Here is a 17,120-nt window from a genome sequence, read left to right on the forward strand (position 1 = left end):
AAATATTATGTATTCTGAGCAAGCTTTGAGGAAAGAAAAGATCATGGTTCTTTTTATTCCTGACGATAAGTAGAAATATTTTTTTCGCGATATAAAACAAACATTAAAATCTTGCAGAAGATGAAACGCAAAATAAGGATCCGTGCAACCCTTCACCTTGCGGACCAAACAGTCAATGTCGCATCGTAAATGGTCAAGGTGTTTGCTCTTGCCTGGCTGAATTCACTGGCACACCTCCCATGTGTCGTCCCGAGTGTACTTTAAATTCAGAATGTCCACAAGATCGTGCGTGCGTTAACCAGAAGTGTGTTAATCCATGTCCTGCCTCTTGCGGAACATTCGCCACTTGTGCAGTCAGGAACCATAGTCCAATCTGTGCGTGCAGAGAATCATATACCGGAGATCCTTTTACCATATGTTTCCCCGCGCCACGTAAGGACATTTAGAAAATTGACGAATTATTTTATATTATTTTATAATTAAATATCCCGTTCATTCTTTAATTACCCTTTTAGAAGCTACACCTCCTACAGCAGTCCAAGTTTCACAACCTTGTTTGCCTTCTCCGTGTGGTCCAAATTCAGAATGTCGCATAGTCAACGGAGGACCATCTTGTCAATGTCTACCAACTTATATTGGAAGCCCTCCTAACTGTCGACCAGAGTGTACAGTAAACTCTGACTGTTCCCCTAGTCAAGCTTGCATGAGAGAAAGGTGCAGAGATCCTTGCCCAGGTTCTTGTGGTTCCAATGCTCAATGTATGGTCTTGAATCATATCCCAATATGCTCCTGTTTCGAAGGATACACGGGAGATCCTTTCAGCAATTGCTATCCAGCTCCTATTACACCAAGTAAGAAAGCTGAAAATACATTATTAAATGAGGTTTTTTAAATATTTGAAGAAAATGAGAAACATATTTGTTCCCTTCATAGCTGAACCAAATGTTATCGATTCCTGTGCATCGTCGCCTTGTGGTCCTAATGCACGTTGCGACAATGGAGTCTGTACATGTTTACCAGAGTACCAGGGTGACCCTTATGTTGGATGCCGACCAGAATGCGTATTAAATACGGATTGCCCTTTGAATCGAGCTTGTATAAGAAACAAGTGTGTCGACCCTTGTCCTGGAACATGTGGCTTAAATGCAGAGTGTCGCGTATATAATCACGTACCCATGTGCAGTTGTCCCAGTGGAATGGTTGGAAATGCGTTTGTTCAGTGCAATATCCTACAAGGTACAACGCGACAAACTCTTTATTCAACGCTTGATTTATGTCTGTGTGTAGTAGGTGGCCGTAATATCTTCGGTTACGTTAAATTAAAATTAAGTATTCATATTTTTATTTCGTACTTTACGTTATATTAGCGATAACTGTTAACATAGCTTATGTCACGTCTGTGCTATTTCAAAGGTAACTTTGAGAAGAGTTGAGAACACGTGTACGCCTTTTTGGATTGAGAAAAGTCACATTATTCGCTACCAGCATGCACAGCCGTGGCATAAACCAGGGGGTTTTCGAAACGTCTCTTAATGGCCGCTAACAAATCGACGATTGAAATATTAAGAACACTATCGTAAATTAGTATCTCTAAATGTATACCATATTTCCATGATAACAGATACCGTAGAAGGAAACCCATGTTCGCCCTCGCCGTGTGGACCAAACAGTGTTTGTCGAGAGATTAATGGTCAGCCTGTTTGCTCCTGTGTAACAGGCTATTTAGGAGCACCACCTTCTTGTAGACCAGAATGTACAGTCAGCTCCGATTGTCCTTTGACAGAAGCTTGTAATAATCAGAAGTGTGTAAATCCTTGCCCCGGTTCGTGCGGATTCAGAGCTACTTGCAACGTTGTAAATCACAATCCTATATGCAGCTGTCCACCTGAACTTTCTGGCGATCCATTTGTTCAGTGTGTTCCACGACGTAAGATTTGTTCCCTCAATATTTCCACTGTCACTAACGATATTTATGAGACGAGTAATCGTAATCCACATGTATAATTTTAGCACCTGAGCCCGCAGTACCGCAAAACCCATGCGAACCCTCTCCATGTGGACCCAATGCAGAATGCAGAGTCGTCAATGATGCTCCCTCTTGCTCGTGTTTATCGGAATTTATAGGCAGCCCACCCAATTGCAGACCTGAATGCGCCAGCAATAGCGAATGTCCAAGTCAGTTGGCCTGCGTGAATCAGAAGTGCAGAGACCCTTGCCCTGGATCCTGTGGGATAAACGCTGAATGTCGTGTTGTCAGTCATACTCCTCTGTGTGTCTGCCCTAGCGACTATACTGGAGATCCTTTCACTCAATGTTCACCCAATCCACGTAAGAATTAAAAATTTCCTTCTCTTGTTTTTTAATTTCTAAATTATAGTTGCCAAAGATTCCTTGGAGGTACTACGATTTCTAATTTCCGATCGATCCGATTATTGAAATTTATTCGTGGTCGAAGCAATAATCTTGTGCAGACAGGACCTTTAACATTGATTGTATTTATTGGTTACTTCTTACCATTAAAAAATTTTTTAGCTGTCCCTGTCAATCAGTCTCCATGCACCCCATCACCGTGTGGCTTCAACGCGATATGCAAAGAACAAAACGGTGTAGGATCCTGTACCTGTTTGGCCGATTACGTCGGTAACCCTTACGAAGGATGTCGCCCCGAATGTGTCGTTGACACTGACTGTCCATCCACGCAGAGTTGTATACGCTCTAGGTGTCAGGATCCTTGTCCCGGCACATGCGGCACAAACGCAGAATGCAAAGTCATCAATCATCGTCCTGCATGCACGTGTATTCAAGGTTATAGTGGAAATCCTTTCCAACATTGTGCACTGATACGTGAAATAGGTACGAATAAACTTTCATCCCTTCTTGCGTTTTACATAAATTTTTATCAACAGAAATTTCGAAGAAGATCGAGTTCTTTTCTCATGGTTCTAAATTAAAATCTTGTAGAAGATGAAACGAAATACAAAGATCCGTGCAACCCTTCATCTTGTGGACCTAACAGTCAATGTCGCGTAGTAAATGGCCAAGCTGTTTGCTCTTGTCTGCCAGAATACACGGGCACGCCTCCAATGTGTCGCCCCGAGTGTGTTCTAAACTCAGAGTGTCCTCAGGATCGCGCCTGCGTTAACCAAAAGTGCATGGACCCATGTCCCAACTCTTGTGGTACGTTTGCCACCTGCGTGGTCAAAAGTCACAGTCCGATCTGTGCTTGCAGAGAATCATACACCGGAGATCCTTTCATCAGATGTTTCCCCGCTCCACGTAAGATATCTTGAAACTAATTTAAATTATCTTGCAGTTACATATATAGATTCCTTATTTCATAATTGCCCTTTCAGAAGCCCTACCACCGACAGCAGTCGAAACTACACAACCCTGTTTGCCTTCCCCGTGTGGTCCAAATTCAGAATGTCGTGTAGTCAATGGCGGTCCATCCTGTCAATGTCTACCCACTTACATTGGAAGCCCTCCAAACTGTCGTTCAGAGTGTACAGTAAACTCTGACTGTTCACCTAGTAAAGCCTGTATTGGAGAAAAATGCAGAGACCCATGCCCAGGTTCTTGCGGTTTCAATGCTCAATGTACAGTATTCAATCATGTTCCTATGTGTTCCTGTATCGCTGGATATACCGGTGATCCTTTCAGTCAATGCAATCAACTAATCACTCCTCGTAAGTAGTTTCCATTCAGAAAGATTTTTTATCTTCTATTACCGATTCGATTGGAATTTTTTAAATGGCTGATACAAAATTCTTGGTAGCAGCTGAACCAACACAGACGGATTTATGTAATCCATCACCCTGTGGACCTAACGCTATTTGCAACGACGGAATCTGTTCTTGCATGCCTGATTACTATGGGGATTCCACCATCGGTTGTCGACCAGAATGTGTACTTAATAACGACTGCCCCCGAAACAAAGCTTGCGTGAGAAATAAATGCGAGAATCCCTGCGTTGGTGCATGTGCCCCTGATGCAATTTGCGACGTGGTTAATCATGTTCCAATGTGCAGTTGTTCTCCTGGTTTCGAAGGAAATGCCTTTGCATTCTGTCGTCCAGCTATAGGTACTTTGTCGTGTTGAAAAGAATTTTCTGTTTCTTTAGTTTATAAGTCAAGACCATTTATTTACTTAAACAAATTATTTAGTTAAAGAAGGCATTTAAATCCAGACGTTTTTACAAGTAATCGTATTTCGACAGCCGAACTTCCATCTAATCCGTGCAATCCATCGCCTTGCGGATCTAACAGTCAATGTCGAGTGAAGAATGGCCAGGCAGTGTGTAGTTGCGTACCAGGCTATTTAGGAAACCCGCCAATCTGTCGCCCAGAATGTGTAGTTAGCTCTGATTGTCCACCAAACGAGAGTTGTAGTAATCAGAAGTGCATAAATCCTTGTGTGGGCTCGTGTGGCTTGGGAGCTCGTTGCACTGTCGCGAATCGTAATCCTATTTGCCACTGTCCTGAAGGATTCACGGGAGATCCTTTCATTAGGTGTCTTCCACTTCGTAAGTTCCCTTTTTTAACTGAGAGATTCGGTGCACAAATGATACAAGTAAGACTATGTATTTTTAAATGTAAAAGGTTACAGGTAAAATTAAACTCTAGAAATATTAGAACATATTACTGTATCAAATTAAATAAAACGCTAGTAGATAAAATATTGTAATAAATATCGGAACAGGTTACTAATATTGTACTTCTAATTGTGCTGATTCGTAACGAAACTTTCTAGATAAATGTGACATCCCTTTATCTTTTTAAAACAAAATACATTTGTACCAATGTTCCACCGAGTCTGTCAAATATCACGAACATCTGAGCACTCATGAAGAGGTTCATTTTTAATATCTGAATAACATTTTTAGCGCCAGTTCAGCCAGAACCGATAAACGTTTGTCAGCCATCACCATGCGGACCCAATGCTCAGTGCCAAATATCAGGAAATTCACCTTCATGCAGTTGTTTGCCCGAATTTATCGGTTCACCGCCATATTGCAAGCCAGAATGCATTAGTAACAGCGAATGCCCTACAAATTTGGCGTGTATAAATCAAAAGTGTCGCGATCCTTGTCCCGGTTCCTGTGGCGCCAATGCAGAATGCAGAATAATTAGCCACACGCCTATGTGCGTTTGCTCTTCGGGTTTCGTTGGTGATCCATTTGTACAGTGTACTCCAAAACCAGGTAAAAAGACTCTCACATTAAACGATTAAAGTAACAAACAAGTAAAATATTCCCAGAAAATATTCTATCGCTGAAACAAATAAGTATTTCTCACAAGAGAAATAATTTATAATTTGTAGCTGTCCAAGACCAAGAAATAGAGAAACTCACCCCATGTGTACCATCTCCTTGTGGATCTAATGCAGTGTGTAACGAACAAAACGGCGCAGCATCCTGTAAATGCATCACTGATTATATTGGCAATCCTTATGAAGGATGTCGGCCAGAGTGTATCGTTAATTCCGATTGCTCGGCTGATCAAGCTTGTGTTAGATCAAAATGTCAGAACCCTTGTCCAGGGTTCTGTGGATACAATGCAATGTGTCAAGTTGTTAATCATGTTCCATTATGTACCTGTCAATATGGATATACCGGAGATCCATTCGTTCAATGTAACTTTATTCAAGCTCCACGTAAGTGTTTATGTTAGGCGGATTTCCATTATCCGAAATTTTCCTATTTAGATATTTTCGAGCAGTGCAACTTATGAAAATAACGTCAAAGTCATAGGTTTTTACGCTTTAGTAATATGGACGTTCTTATAGCGGAACCAGCTGACCCTTGTAATCCATCACCCTGCGGTCTGAACAGTCTGTGTCGTGTATTCAATGGACAGGCTATCTGTTCGTGTTCACCTACGTTTTTGGGATCTCCACCGATGTGTAGGCCAGAGTGTACGGTCAGCTCAGAGTGTACAACAAACCGTGCTTGCAAGAACCTCAAATGCGTCGACCCTTGTCCTGGAATTTGTGGTATCAATGCTAGATGCGAGGCCATTAATCACAGTCCGATCTGTAGCTGCAACGTAGGATATACCGGCGATCCCTTCGTTAGATGTTTCAAAGTTCCAAGTAAGTAATTCGGGCTGAATTTCGTGCAAAACTATTCCAATCCATTCGTTTCAATCCACTGAAATTTAAAACCAGTTGTCGATCATTTACTAAAGTACAACGTTGCATGAAAGAGATAAGGATAGGTTCTCAATGGTAATATTTTCCTTTAGCGGTACCCGAACCAGTGAACCCGTGCGTGCCATCACCCTGTGGTCCGTTCTCCGTGTGTCGCGTTGTTGGAAACGCGGACCTACCAAGCTGTACCTGTATAGACGATTACATAGGAACTCCACCAAACTGTCGGCCGCAGTGTACTATCGATTCAGAGTGTGCCAGTAACCGAGCTTGCCTCAGACAAAAGTGTACAGATCCTTGTCCAGGTTCCTGTGGTACTGGAGCAGAATGTTTAGTAGTGAATCACATGGCTGTGTGCACTTGTCCCCAAGGATTCACAGGCGATTCATTTGTCAATTGTTTCCTAGAATCTCCTCGTAAGCATCATAAAAATTTAGAACTTTATGAAAACAATAATACGAACGCATCCCTTCGAAACAGTATTTTTAATATTTTTCTGATACATACAGAACGATATTTAATGACACTTTTCATCACAATTTTATCTCTCAGAACAGTACCGAATAGTTTCAGCCTTTAGAACAGAATTTAATGATATTTTTCCTACTAGCTTCACCAACAGCGCCCCAAGATGCCTGCAACCCCTCACCGTGTGGATCGAACGCACTGTGTCGCGATGGTATATGCACTTGTCTACCAGAATACCATGGTGATCCATATTACGGATGTCGTCCGGAGTGTGTCCAGAACCCAGACTGTCCTCTAGACAGAGCTTGCAATCGTAACAAGTGTTTTGATCCTTGTACCGGTGTCTGCGGACAGAATGCCGAATGCGTGGTGATAAATCATACTCCCATGTGCAGTTGCCCCGATGGCATGTCAGGAAACGCGTTCACAGCATGTTTCCCAGTGAAAGGTAAATTATTATATCGTAACAACGATCAATAACATCGAACCTGTATGTAATTTGTGATAAGATTAGTCGAGAGAAAAGCTGAAACGCGTCGAACATCCCCGAAATCGTTGAACCGAGGCCTTTGTCAACTTAGACATTCGCTGACGCACAGTGTTATGAAATAGCTATCTAACTAGGGAAAATTATATTTTGCCTTAAAAAACCAACCCTTTGTTTTGCAGACCCAGAGATAGTACAACCTTGCAACCCGTCACCCTGTGGTCCTAATAGTAGGTGTCAGGACATCAGTGGACAGGCAGTGTGTTCGTGTGCCCCTGGTTACATAGGAAACCCACCAGCTTGTCGACCTGAATGTATAGTTAACAGTGACTGTCCATTGAACGAAGCTTGCGTGAATCTCAAATGTAGAGACCCGTGTCCTGGATCCTGTGGAGTGTCAGCTAGGTGTCAGGTCGTCAATCATAATCCTATTTGCAGCTGTCCTTCGGTATTCACTGGCGATCCCTTCGTGCGTTGTTTACCTAAACGTAGGTGTCTTTTATGATTATTTAATTTAGAGATGACATCTCATTACGGAGGTAACGGAAATTTAATTTGTGGTTTTTCTGAAAAGCTGAAGAACCAGTACAACCAACCAGCCCGTGTCAACCATCACCGTGCGGTCCAAACGCAGTTTGTCAAGTGGTTAATAATTCTCCCTCGTGTTCTTGTAAACCAGAATTTATTGGTGCTCCGCCAAACTGCAAGCCAGAGTGTATCAGTAATAGCGAATGCGGTAGTCACTTGGCGTGTATCGAGCGTAAATGCAGAGATCCTTGTGCCGGTTCTTGTGGTTCGAACGCGGAATGTCACGTTGTGAATCATGTTCCATCGTGCATTTGCTCGAAGGACTTCACAGGAGATCCGTTCGTTCAGTGCATTGCCAGACAACGTAAGTGTCATGATCGATGTTTCATAAAATAGGACATTTATTGACACCTTATTGACGTGACTTTGTTATGATTGGTAACTTTGATAAATTAGTGTAGTAGCGTAGAATTTCTCTTGAAGAAAAGAACATTCTTTTTACCAGAAATAATGAAGTTTAAATGCTTAAAAAATCAGATAATTCGAATTTCCAAACAAACGTACATTATCTTGTAGAACATTTTACTGAATATTTCTTGAAAACCTGAAGAAAATAGAAATTTCAACAATATACCCCATCGTCAAAGTGTCAATAATAAGAAATAATCAAGTTATTCATCGACTTAATAATCCAATTAAATTCGTCCTTAACTTCTTTTAGCGGAGATAACAGTCGCACCTAGACCCTGTCAACCCTCTCCGTGCGGAGCAAACGCCATTTGTCGCGAACAGAATGATCTTAGTTCCTGTACCTGTTTGCCCGAGTACATCGGCAATCCTTACGAAGGGTGTCGACCAGAATGCACTCGATCATCAGACTGTCCCTCTCATTTAGCTTGTATCAGATCCAAATGTCAAAATCCTTGCCCTGGTTCTTGTGGCTCCAATACCAACTGTCAAGTAGTAAACAATCTACCTGTGTGCACCTGTATCCCGCAATACACTGGCGATCCATACGTGAATTGCGTATACAAAGCTCCCACAAGTGAGTAATTAACACGAATAATTGAAGAGTACAGAGGGAAAGACACGATATGTTATATTTTTCACTTTTTACAAGGGTGAATCTTTTTTAATTTAATACGTTGTCAGTTAATTCTACGTTGCAAAAATTGTTCTTTTAATCGATTTTCAAGATGAACACTGTCCCCATAATTTCCAAAATATTTCTTGCCAGAGTATCAAAATTCTTGATAGATGTACTTTCAACTTTTCGTAAGATTTCCCAAATCCCCTAGTTATTTTTAAAAGGATTATATCTCTGAATTATGTTCAATTCTTAAAATACTCCATTTTAGTCATAAAGAGACATTAAAATAAAAATATCAATAAAAATATCCCGTCGGATCTTTCTCCTGTGATCTTCAATTTCACTTCGCTCCTTCTATTCTTGCTTCGAGATAGAAATTCCATATTCACATACTTCACAGTTGACGAAGACGAGCAAGACGTATGCCAACCATCCCCTTGTGGTCCAAATAGCCAGTGCCAGAAAGTAAATGGTCAGGCAGTGTGCTCGTGTCAGCCTCAATATGTAGGAACCCCACCGAACTGTAGACCAGAGTGTGTCGTGAATTCGGAATGTAACTCGAATCTCGCGTGTATTAACCAGAAGTGTAAAGATCCTTGTCCTGGTACTTGTGGCCGTAACGCACAGTGCAAGGTTGTGCACCACAGTCCGATTTGCAGCTGTGGAAGCGGTTTGACGGGAGATCCGTTTGTTTACTGTTTCCCTGCTCCAAGTAAGTTTGAAAGAAATCTTGTTATATAATCTTCGTAAATCAATTATAATCAACAATAACATTTTTCAAATATTTTTCTGAGCTTCATGGTGTACTCTCTGAATCCGTATAAGAAAATTTATGCGATTTCATTATCAATTAAGAAGTATTCCCTATCAATATCTCGTATTCCAACGATATTTACGCTATAGTGCCAAAACCAGAAGAGCCGTACCCTAAGGATCCGTGCACCCCATCCCCCTGTGGTTCAAACGCCATGTGCAAGGCCGTTGGAGAAACCCCAGTCTGCACTTGTATAAACAACTACATTGGAGTGCCACCAAATTGTCGACCGCAATGTTCCATCAATTCAGATTGCACAGCAGACAGAGCTTGCATTAGAGAGAAGTGTAGAGATCCCTGTCCAGGATCTTGTGGCGTGAACGCACGCTGTACAGTTGTCAATCATACGCCAGCTTGCACTTGTCCTGAAGGATACACGGGCGATCCTTTCACCGGCTGTTCACCAACTCCTCCGCCAATCAGTAAGAATTCAGATAATCATTCAACATTTCTTTTTTCTTTTCTTCTGTTCCCTCATAGGGTTAGTATGTAAGTGATAGACCGGGAGGAGTACATTGAACCACTTGTTTCAGTCTCAGAAGCCCCAACAGACCCATGCAACCCATCACCGTGTGGACCAAACGCACAATGCAATAATGGTGTGTGCACTTGCGTGCCTGGTTATCTGGGCGACCCATACACCATTTGCCGTCCTGAATGTGTTATCAACACTGACTGTTCCCGAAACGAAGCCTGCCTACTGCACAAATGCAGAAATCCCTGTGTAGGAACTTGTGGAGTAAACGCAGAGTGCAACGTGGTCAATCATCTACCTATGTGCAGCTGTCCTAGGAACACGACAGGCAATGCTTTCGTTTCGTGTAATCCTATTCAAGGTTGGTCCCCTGACTCATCTTTTGTTTCATTTTCCCTGAAATTATTTTCACTTCCACAGTGTATGATACGTAGCCTGTGAATTTTATTTAAACGAATCTGTTTTAATTACGCGCGGTATCACGTTGTATATTTTGTACAATAGTGGGTTGTAACGTAAATTCATACCGTTTTCTTATTTATGAAAAACAAAGGAAACGGGACGAATATACGTTAGAACTTAATATAATATTACTTTTTATACTTTTTTCTTTTGTAATCTGAGAGACACTCAGATTGCCCAGCAGCAGTTGAAACAAGCTTATTGTTAATATTTTGTAATTTATGGTATGACAGAAACTACCGCAGTCGATCTATGCAACCCATCACCCTGCGGTTTGAACAGCCATTGTCGTCCTTCCAACGGTCAAGCTGTCTGCAGCTGCGTTACTGGATTCAAAGGATCGCCACCATTCTGTAGACCAGAGTGTATCGTTAGCACAGATTGCCCTCGAAACAGAGCTTGCAGTAACCAAAAATGCATCGACCCTTGTCTCGGTGCTTGTGGATTGTCTGCTCAGTGTTCCGTGATCAATCATAATCCTGTGTGTAGCTGCTTCGAGCAGTATACCGGAGATCCATTTGTTCAGTGTGTCCCACAAAGTAAGGCTCGTTTATCACTCCAAAGATTTCTTGTCAAAAATATATCTCTGTTCCGGCTTTTTCTTGAAAATTTGGAATTTTGTAAATTTGAAATCTGAAAAATATTTATCAATTTAATTATTTTACTTCCGGATCCAATATATCTTACTACTAAGAGATTACACGACTTACTAGATATTTTTGTACCGAAGGATGATCCTGCTAAGATTGGTATTTTCTTTTAGTAAAAGAGCCAGATACCCCGATAAATCCTTGTCAGCCATCGCCTTGTGGTCCAAACGCTCGATGCCAAGTCACCAACAACGCACCCTCGTGTTCTTGTCTTCCTGAATTCGTAGGAGTCCCACCATATTGCAAGCCCGAATGTCTGAGTAATACAGAATGTTCAGCGCAGCAGGCTTGCATCAATCAGAAATGCGCGGATCCTTGCCCTGGCTCCTGTGGCAGGAACACAGAATGCAGGACTATTAGTCACACCCCTATGTGCACTTGTGCAAGCAATTTCACTGGAAACCCGTTCGTACAATGTACACCCCAACCAAGTAAGATCTTCTCTTCCTTAATCATCCATTTTTAAGTACATTTAAAAAAGATTAATGTCACGTCTTTTTTATTCCACCTATAGTCGAAGATAGACCAGAAAAACTCAACCCCTGTCAGCCATCTCCCTGTGGCCCGAACGCCATTTGTCGCGAATCGTACGGTACAGCTCGGTGCACCTGTTTACCTGACTTCTATGGAAACCCATACGAAAATTGTAGACCAGAGTGTATTATCAATGCCGACTGTCCATCTAACCGAGCCTGTATAAGGAACAAGTGCCAAGATCCCTGTCCAGGAACCTGTGGCTTTAACGCCGATTGCCAAGTGGTGAATCACATTCCAATTTGCAGTTGTAGCTCAGGTTACACTGGTGATCCATTTACAGCTTGCAGCATACTTAAACAACCCCGTGAGTTTTTCCAACTGCAGATTTTGAAAAATATTCTCCATTTATATAGAATATAATTTGATAATGATATCGTAATACGACAATATCAATAGCTGTGACAAGTCTGACGAATCCCTGCGAACCTTCACCCTGTGGACCAAACAGTAAGTGCGCCGATGTGAATGGCCAAGCCTCTTGTTCTTGCCTTCCCGATTTCAAAGGCACACCACCAGGATGTAGACCCGAGTGTGTTGTTAGTACAGAATGTGCTAGTAACAGAGCTTGTGTGAATCAGAAATGCGTTGACCCTTGCCCTGGAGTTTGTGGAATAAGCGCGAGATGCGAGGTTTTCCATCACAGTCCCATTTGTAGCTGCGATCCTCGTCAAACGGGAGATCCGTTTGTAAAGTGTTTCGATGTGACCAGTAAGTGGCTGAGAATAATGCCGTGAGATTATATTCGTTAAATCATGACCGAATTCTTGAATTTACGCTCCGTGTTTTAGCACCAAGTCCGCCTGTGCCTGTAAACCCATGCGTTCCATCGCCCTGCGGCCCATTCTCTCAATGTCAAGACATAGGAGGCATTCCATCCTGCTCCTGTTTACCCAATTACGTTGGTTCAGCCCCCAACTGTCGACCAGAATGTTCGATTAATTCAGACTGTACCAGTGACAAGGCTTGCATCAGAGAAAAGTGTAGAGACCCGTGTCCAGGATCCTGTGGAACGAACGCATATTGCAATGTGATTAATCATACACCTGTTTGCACTTGTCCTACAGATTACACGGGAGATCCCTTCACCAGTTGCCGCCTAACGCCCACATGTAAGGATTATTATTGATTATTCCATGTACAGTGGCTCACGAAAGTATCTGTCCACTATGAGTGTTCGAATATTTTCACGAGTAATATTGTATTTAGTAAGATGAAAGCAGCTGCAGATTTTCGTGTGATGAATAATTAATTGGTTTTATTGCGACAAATATAGTTGTACCCCCAGTCTCATCAGACCCGTGCAATCCATCGCCTTGCGGTTCGAACGCGCTATGTCGAAATGGCGTGTGCAGCTGCATAAGCGAATATCGTGGTGATCCGTATCAAGGTTGTCGACCAGAGTGCGTGCAGAATTCCGATTGCACGTTTGATAGAGCTTGCTCCAACAATAAGTGCGTGGACCCTTGCACTGGAATCTGTGGACAGAACGCTGAGTGCGCTGTGGTTAACCATATTCCCACTTGTAGTTGCGTTGAAAATCACGAAGGAGATCCATTTACGCTCTGCAGACCTATTCGAAGTGAGTGCAGAATTAATTAGTTTTAAAGAAAAGTTTGAAGAATCTTATTAGCTCTCGAATAGTTTTGATTAATTAGAAAGAAAAATTAAAAAATATCCCATTGAAGAAACTACGAAAATCCCAGTAACTGTTAGTTAATTTTAATAAATTCTGAAAAGAGTGAGAAATGCCATGAACCATTGATTAATAAATGATTTTACGTGTCACATTACGATAGAACGCGTGAAACCCTGCGAACCTTCGCCCTGTGGACCCAACAGCGTTTGCCGCGAGTTTGGCGAGCAAGCTTCTTGTTCCTGTCTCCCTGGATATTTTGGAACTCCACCCAGCTGTAGACCCGAATGTTTGGTGAACTCTGACTGCGAACAGAGCAGAGCTTGCGTGAACGAACGCTGTCAGAACCCGTGTGAAAACGTGTGCGGTCAAGGCGCGTTGTGTAACGTACGAAACCATAATCCCATTTGCAGTTGCCCCGCACAGTATTCCGGTGACCCATTCGTCAGCTGTTTCCCCATGAGTAAGTAACCCATTAATGTGTATTTGGATCGGTGCTGTCTTCAAAATCATCTACAGAAACACTATTACTTCCAATTATCTGTTGTTTAATTATTTCCCTTTAAAAGCTACTATTTCCAATGATCGATGATTCAGTTATTCCTCTTCGCACTCTACTGTCACCAGTTACTACTGTTACCAATTATCGATCGATTATAAAGTTTTTTCCAAAACAGAACCAGTCAATTTCTAAAATAAAGAATAAATCCTAAGATTGCATACAACAATAAATCCCATACAGCACCGATTTCTATATGAAAAGTTTTCACCTATAAGATCCATCAAAGCCATTGTTAACCGAGGACAAATTTTTATCAACGAACAGAACCGCAGTACGAAGAACCCCGCCAGGACCCATGCAAACCCTCGCCGTGTGGACCAAACTCCCAATGCACAGTATCACCAGACAATAAAGCCTCCTGCGCCTGTATGCCTGAATTTGTAGGCTCTCCTCCCAATTGTAGACCAGAATGTCTCGTGAACAGCGAGTGTCCCAGCAATCAAGCTTGCGTTAGACAGAAGTGTACCGATCCCTGTACAGGACTCTGCGGCACTGACGCTCTCTGCCAAGTTACCCAGCATTACATCCGTTGCGTGTGTCCCGACGGATACACCGGAAACCCATTCGCTATTTGTTCCGTAGCCAGCAGTAAGCAATAATCCCGTGAATAAAAAATAATCGAATCGAGCAACTTTATCGAGCGATCAAGAATGAGAGACGAAATCTCGCGACTTTTCATTTAAGATATCTTAAATTATGTTCCTTTGGCGAATACTTATTACTTTATTATTCATCGTTTTTAATGATTTTATTGGATTTTACTTAGTTTGTATATATTGTATATAGAGATTGTACGATATAGAAAGAATTGCATGACTATACACAGGTATTATTAGCCCTGTATCAAGATCTCGAAGCTTTGTTCATACACGTTCTTCATTCTCTCTTATTCTTTCCACGATCTTTGTTTAAATCATTTGCCATTTCTATCCGCGTTCTTGTACAGTTCTATGTTCTTGTAAAATAACTCTCTTTCACGATCACGCAAATTCTTTTTCGTAAAGTACTAACTGACGTATTACTTTAAATGGTTTATTAATTTCTTTGTGTCCAAATTTTATTGCAGCGCCTGTTGAACCACCGACACCTTCGAGACCGTGCAGTCCTTCACCGTGTGGAACTAACGCGTATTGTCGCGAAAGGCACAATACTGCGTATTGCGAGTGTCTGCCAGATTTCAGGGGAAATCCGTATGAAGGCTGTCAACCAGAGTGTTTGGTGAACACTGACTGTCCGAAATCCCAAGCTTGTATTCGAACCAAGTGTCAAGATCCTTGTCCTGGTACTTGCGGCGTTGGAGCCATTTGTACCGTGTCCAATCATATTCCGATTTGTTCCTGTCCTTTACCTACTATCGGAGACGCGTTCACCATCTGCCATGCTGTTCCTCAAGGTATTTTATTCTTACACGCATATTCTACTTTTTTTTTTTTTTTTTTTTTTTTTTTGAGCTTAGCAATTCTTTAGCAGCGATTATTATTTAGGATGTATTAATAATTCGTTGATAGCATGGGTAGTGTAAAGTTGCGAAAACACAATACTATTGAACAATTAAACTAATAAAGCAGCTTGGACTTTGTTGAGACGTGACAAATAGTAGAATAACGTAGATCGTCCGAATCGTTGTGAATACATAAAATTATTTTGCTTACAGTACCAAAGGAAAGAGATCCTTGCTCACCATCCCCATGTGGACCTAACACAATCTGCCAAAAGATCGGCGACTCGGCAGTCTGCAAGTGTTTGCCCGGTCTTCAAGGAGTTCCTTCGAGCGTCACAGGCTGTCATCCAGAGTGTGTGATCAGCTCTGATTGTCCAGGAGACAAGGCTTGCATCGGCAACAAATGCATAAATCCTTGCACGCAAAACGTGTGTGGCATCAAGGCTACGTGTCAAGCTATCAATCACAGTCCCCTCTGCAGTTGTACATCTCCGTTGATCGGCAATCCATTCGAAGAATGTTACACCAAAATTGGTAATTTCCAGATTCTCAAACCGTCTTGTTCTATTTTAATTGCTCGTCAATTTTTATTGATTTAATAGTAATAGGAAAGAATAATAGAGATAATGTAATAATAAAACGAGTTAATTGTTTACGAAAATAATTTTCGAATTGATTGAATTGAACGATGATTGATTTATTTGTTTCAGAAACCGATCCTTGTAATCCATCTCCGTGTAGCTATAACGGTGAATGTCAAGTCAGAAACGGCGTTGCAGTATGCATTTATCCGGAATGTCTCATTAATTCCGATTGTCCACGAGACAAGGCTTGTTTCGCTCAGAAATGCAGAGACCCTTGCATCGGTGCTTGTGGCATTAATTCACTGTGTCAGACGGTCAACCACAAACCTGTCTGCTCCTGTCCGTCTGGATTCACTGGCAACGCTCGCATACAGTGCACCGTTCTAACAGTCGAAGGTGATTTTTTGAAATATCATCAACAGATTACAAAAGGATCTTAAGATTCTTAGTGAAAAGAAAAAGGAGGAAATCATAACATTTACTTTCAATGTACTTTCGCAGAACCAACTGCAGAGTGCACTCAGAACTCCGAATGTCCGAACGACAAGACTTGTTACAATCAAAAATGCGTCGATCCTTGCACGCTGGATTCCTGTGGCTTCAACAGTCGTTGTCACGTACAAATGCATCGAGCTGTCTGTGTCTGCAACGAAGGCTTCACTGGCAATCCTCAACAATACTGTGGCGAAAGTACGTTCTCTAAATATCTTTTCACGCGAGTCGATTTTCTCTCTATATTGTTATACGTTATACTATCACTAGTACTACACATTCAATGAGAAAACATAATATAGAATAGTACGAAATAATATTTCCAGTATAATATACCTGTTATATTTTTGCAGTTGGTTGTCGCGGTGACAGCGATTGTCCATTGACTCAATCTTGCATCAACAACGAGTGCATAGATGCCTGCTCTGTGACACAGTGCGGTGTGAATGCATTCTGCAAATCCGATGGATACCATAGGCCGAGATGCTACTGTTCTGATGGATACTTAGGAAATCCGTATCAAACATGCGAGAGACCAGAGTGCGTTAGTGACAACGACTGCCCATCGTCTTTAGCCTGTCGCGATTCAAAATGTGTAAATCCTTGCGATTGTCCACCATCAGCGCAATGTTTCGTGATTAATCATCGTCCTATTTGTCGATGCCCTCCGGGTTACGTGGGTAATCCATATACCTCGTGTCTAATGGGTAATTAGAATGTCTCTATTTCTATTTTTCTTAACTCTTTTAT

General features: G+C 41.8%; 1 protein-coding gene across 1 annotated transcript in view; it reads left to right on the plus strand.

The window, feature by feature from the left end:
* The window catches only part of Dpy (fibrillin-like protein dumpy), a 114,809-nt gene that overhangs the window by 89,383 nt on the left and 8,306 nt on the right, over positions 1-17,120 (plus strand). Inside the window, exons 119-152 of the mRNA XM_071999735.1 lie at positions 118-432; positions 516-851; positions 934-1,236; positions 1,622-1,927; positions 2,011-2,328; positions 2,533-2,853; positions 2,962-3,276; positions 3,354-3,686; positions 3,776-4,081; positions 4,217-4,522; positions 4,883-5,200; positions 5,320-5,652; positions 5,785-6,090; positions 6,243-6,563; positions 6,758-7,063; positions 7,285-7,590; positions 7,677-7,994; positions 8,352-8,675; positions 9,121-9,432; positions 9,624-9,956; positions 10,068-10,370; positions 10,705-11,010; positions 11,235-11,552; positions 11,636-11,962; positions 12,055-12,366; positions 12,447-12,767; positions 12,932-13,237; positions 13,455-13,754; positions 14,118-14,441; positions 14,920-15,246; positions 15,508-15,828; positions 16,005-16,274; positions 16,380-16,568; positions 16,724-17,077. Coding sequence (XP_071855836.1) covers positions 118-432; positions 516-851; positions 934-1,236; positions 1,622-1,927; positions 2,011-2,328; positions 2,533-2,853; positions 2,962-3,276; positions 3,354-3,686; positions 3,776-4,081; positions 4,217-4,522; positions 4,883-5,200; positions 5,320-5,652; positions 5,785-6,090; positions 6,243-6,563; positions 6,758-7,063; positions 7,285-7,590; positions 7,677-7,994; positions 8,352-8,675; positions 9,121-9,432; positions 9,624-9,956; positions 10,068-10,370; positions 10,705-11,010; positions 11,235-11,552; positions 11,636-11,962; positions 12,055-12,366; positions 12,447-12,767; positions 12,932-13,237; positions 13,455-13,754; positions 14,118-14,441; positions 14,920-15,246; positions 15,508-15,828; positions 16,005-16,274; positions 16,380-16,568; positions 16,724-17,077 — 10,614 coding nt within the window. The remainder of the gene's footprint in view (positions 1-117; positions 433-515; positions 852-933; positions 1,237-1,621; positions 1,928-2,010; positions 2,329-2,532; positions 2,854-2,961; positions 3,277-3,353; positions 3,687-3,775; positions 4,082-4,216; positions 4,523-4,882; positions 5,201-5,319; positions 5,653-5,784; positions 6,091-6,242; positions 6,564-6,757; positions 7,064-7,284; positions 7,591-7,676; positions 7,995-8,351; positions 8,676-9,120; positions 9,433-9,623; positions 9,957-10,067; positions 10,371-10,704; positions 11,011-11,234; positions 11,553-11,635; positions 11,963-12,054; positions 12,367-12,446; positions 12,768-12,931; positions 13,238-13,454; positions 13,755-14,117; positions 14,442-14,919; positions 15,247-15,507; positions 15,829-16,004; positions 16,275-16,379; positions 16,569-16,723; positions 17,078-17,120) is intronic.

This window comes from Bombus fervidus, chromosome 3 (assembly GCF_041682495.2).
Source record: "Bombus fervidus isolate BK054 chromosome 3, iyBomFerv1, whole genome shotgun sequence".
In the NCBI taxonomy this organism is placed as follows: Eukaryota; Metazoa; Arthropoda; class Insecta; order Hymenoptera; family Apidae; genus Bombus; species Bombus fervidus.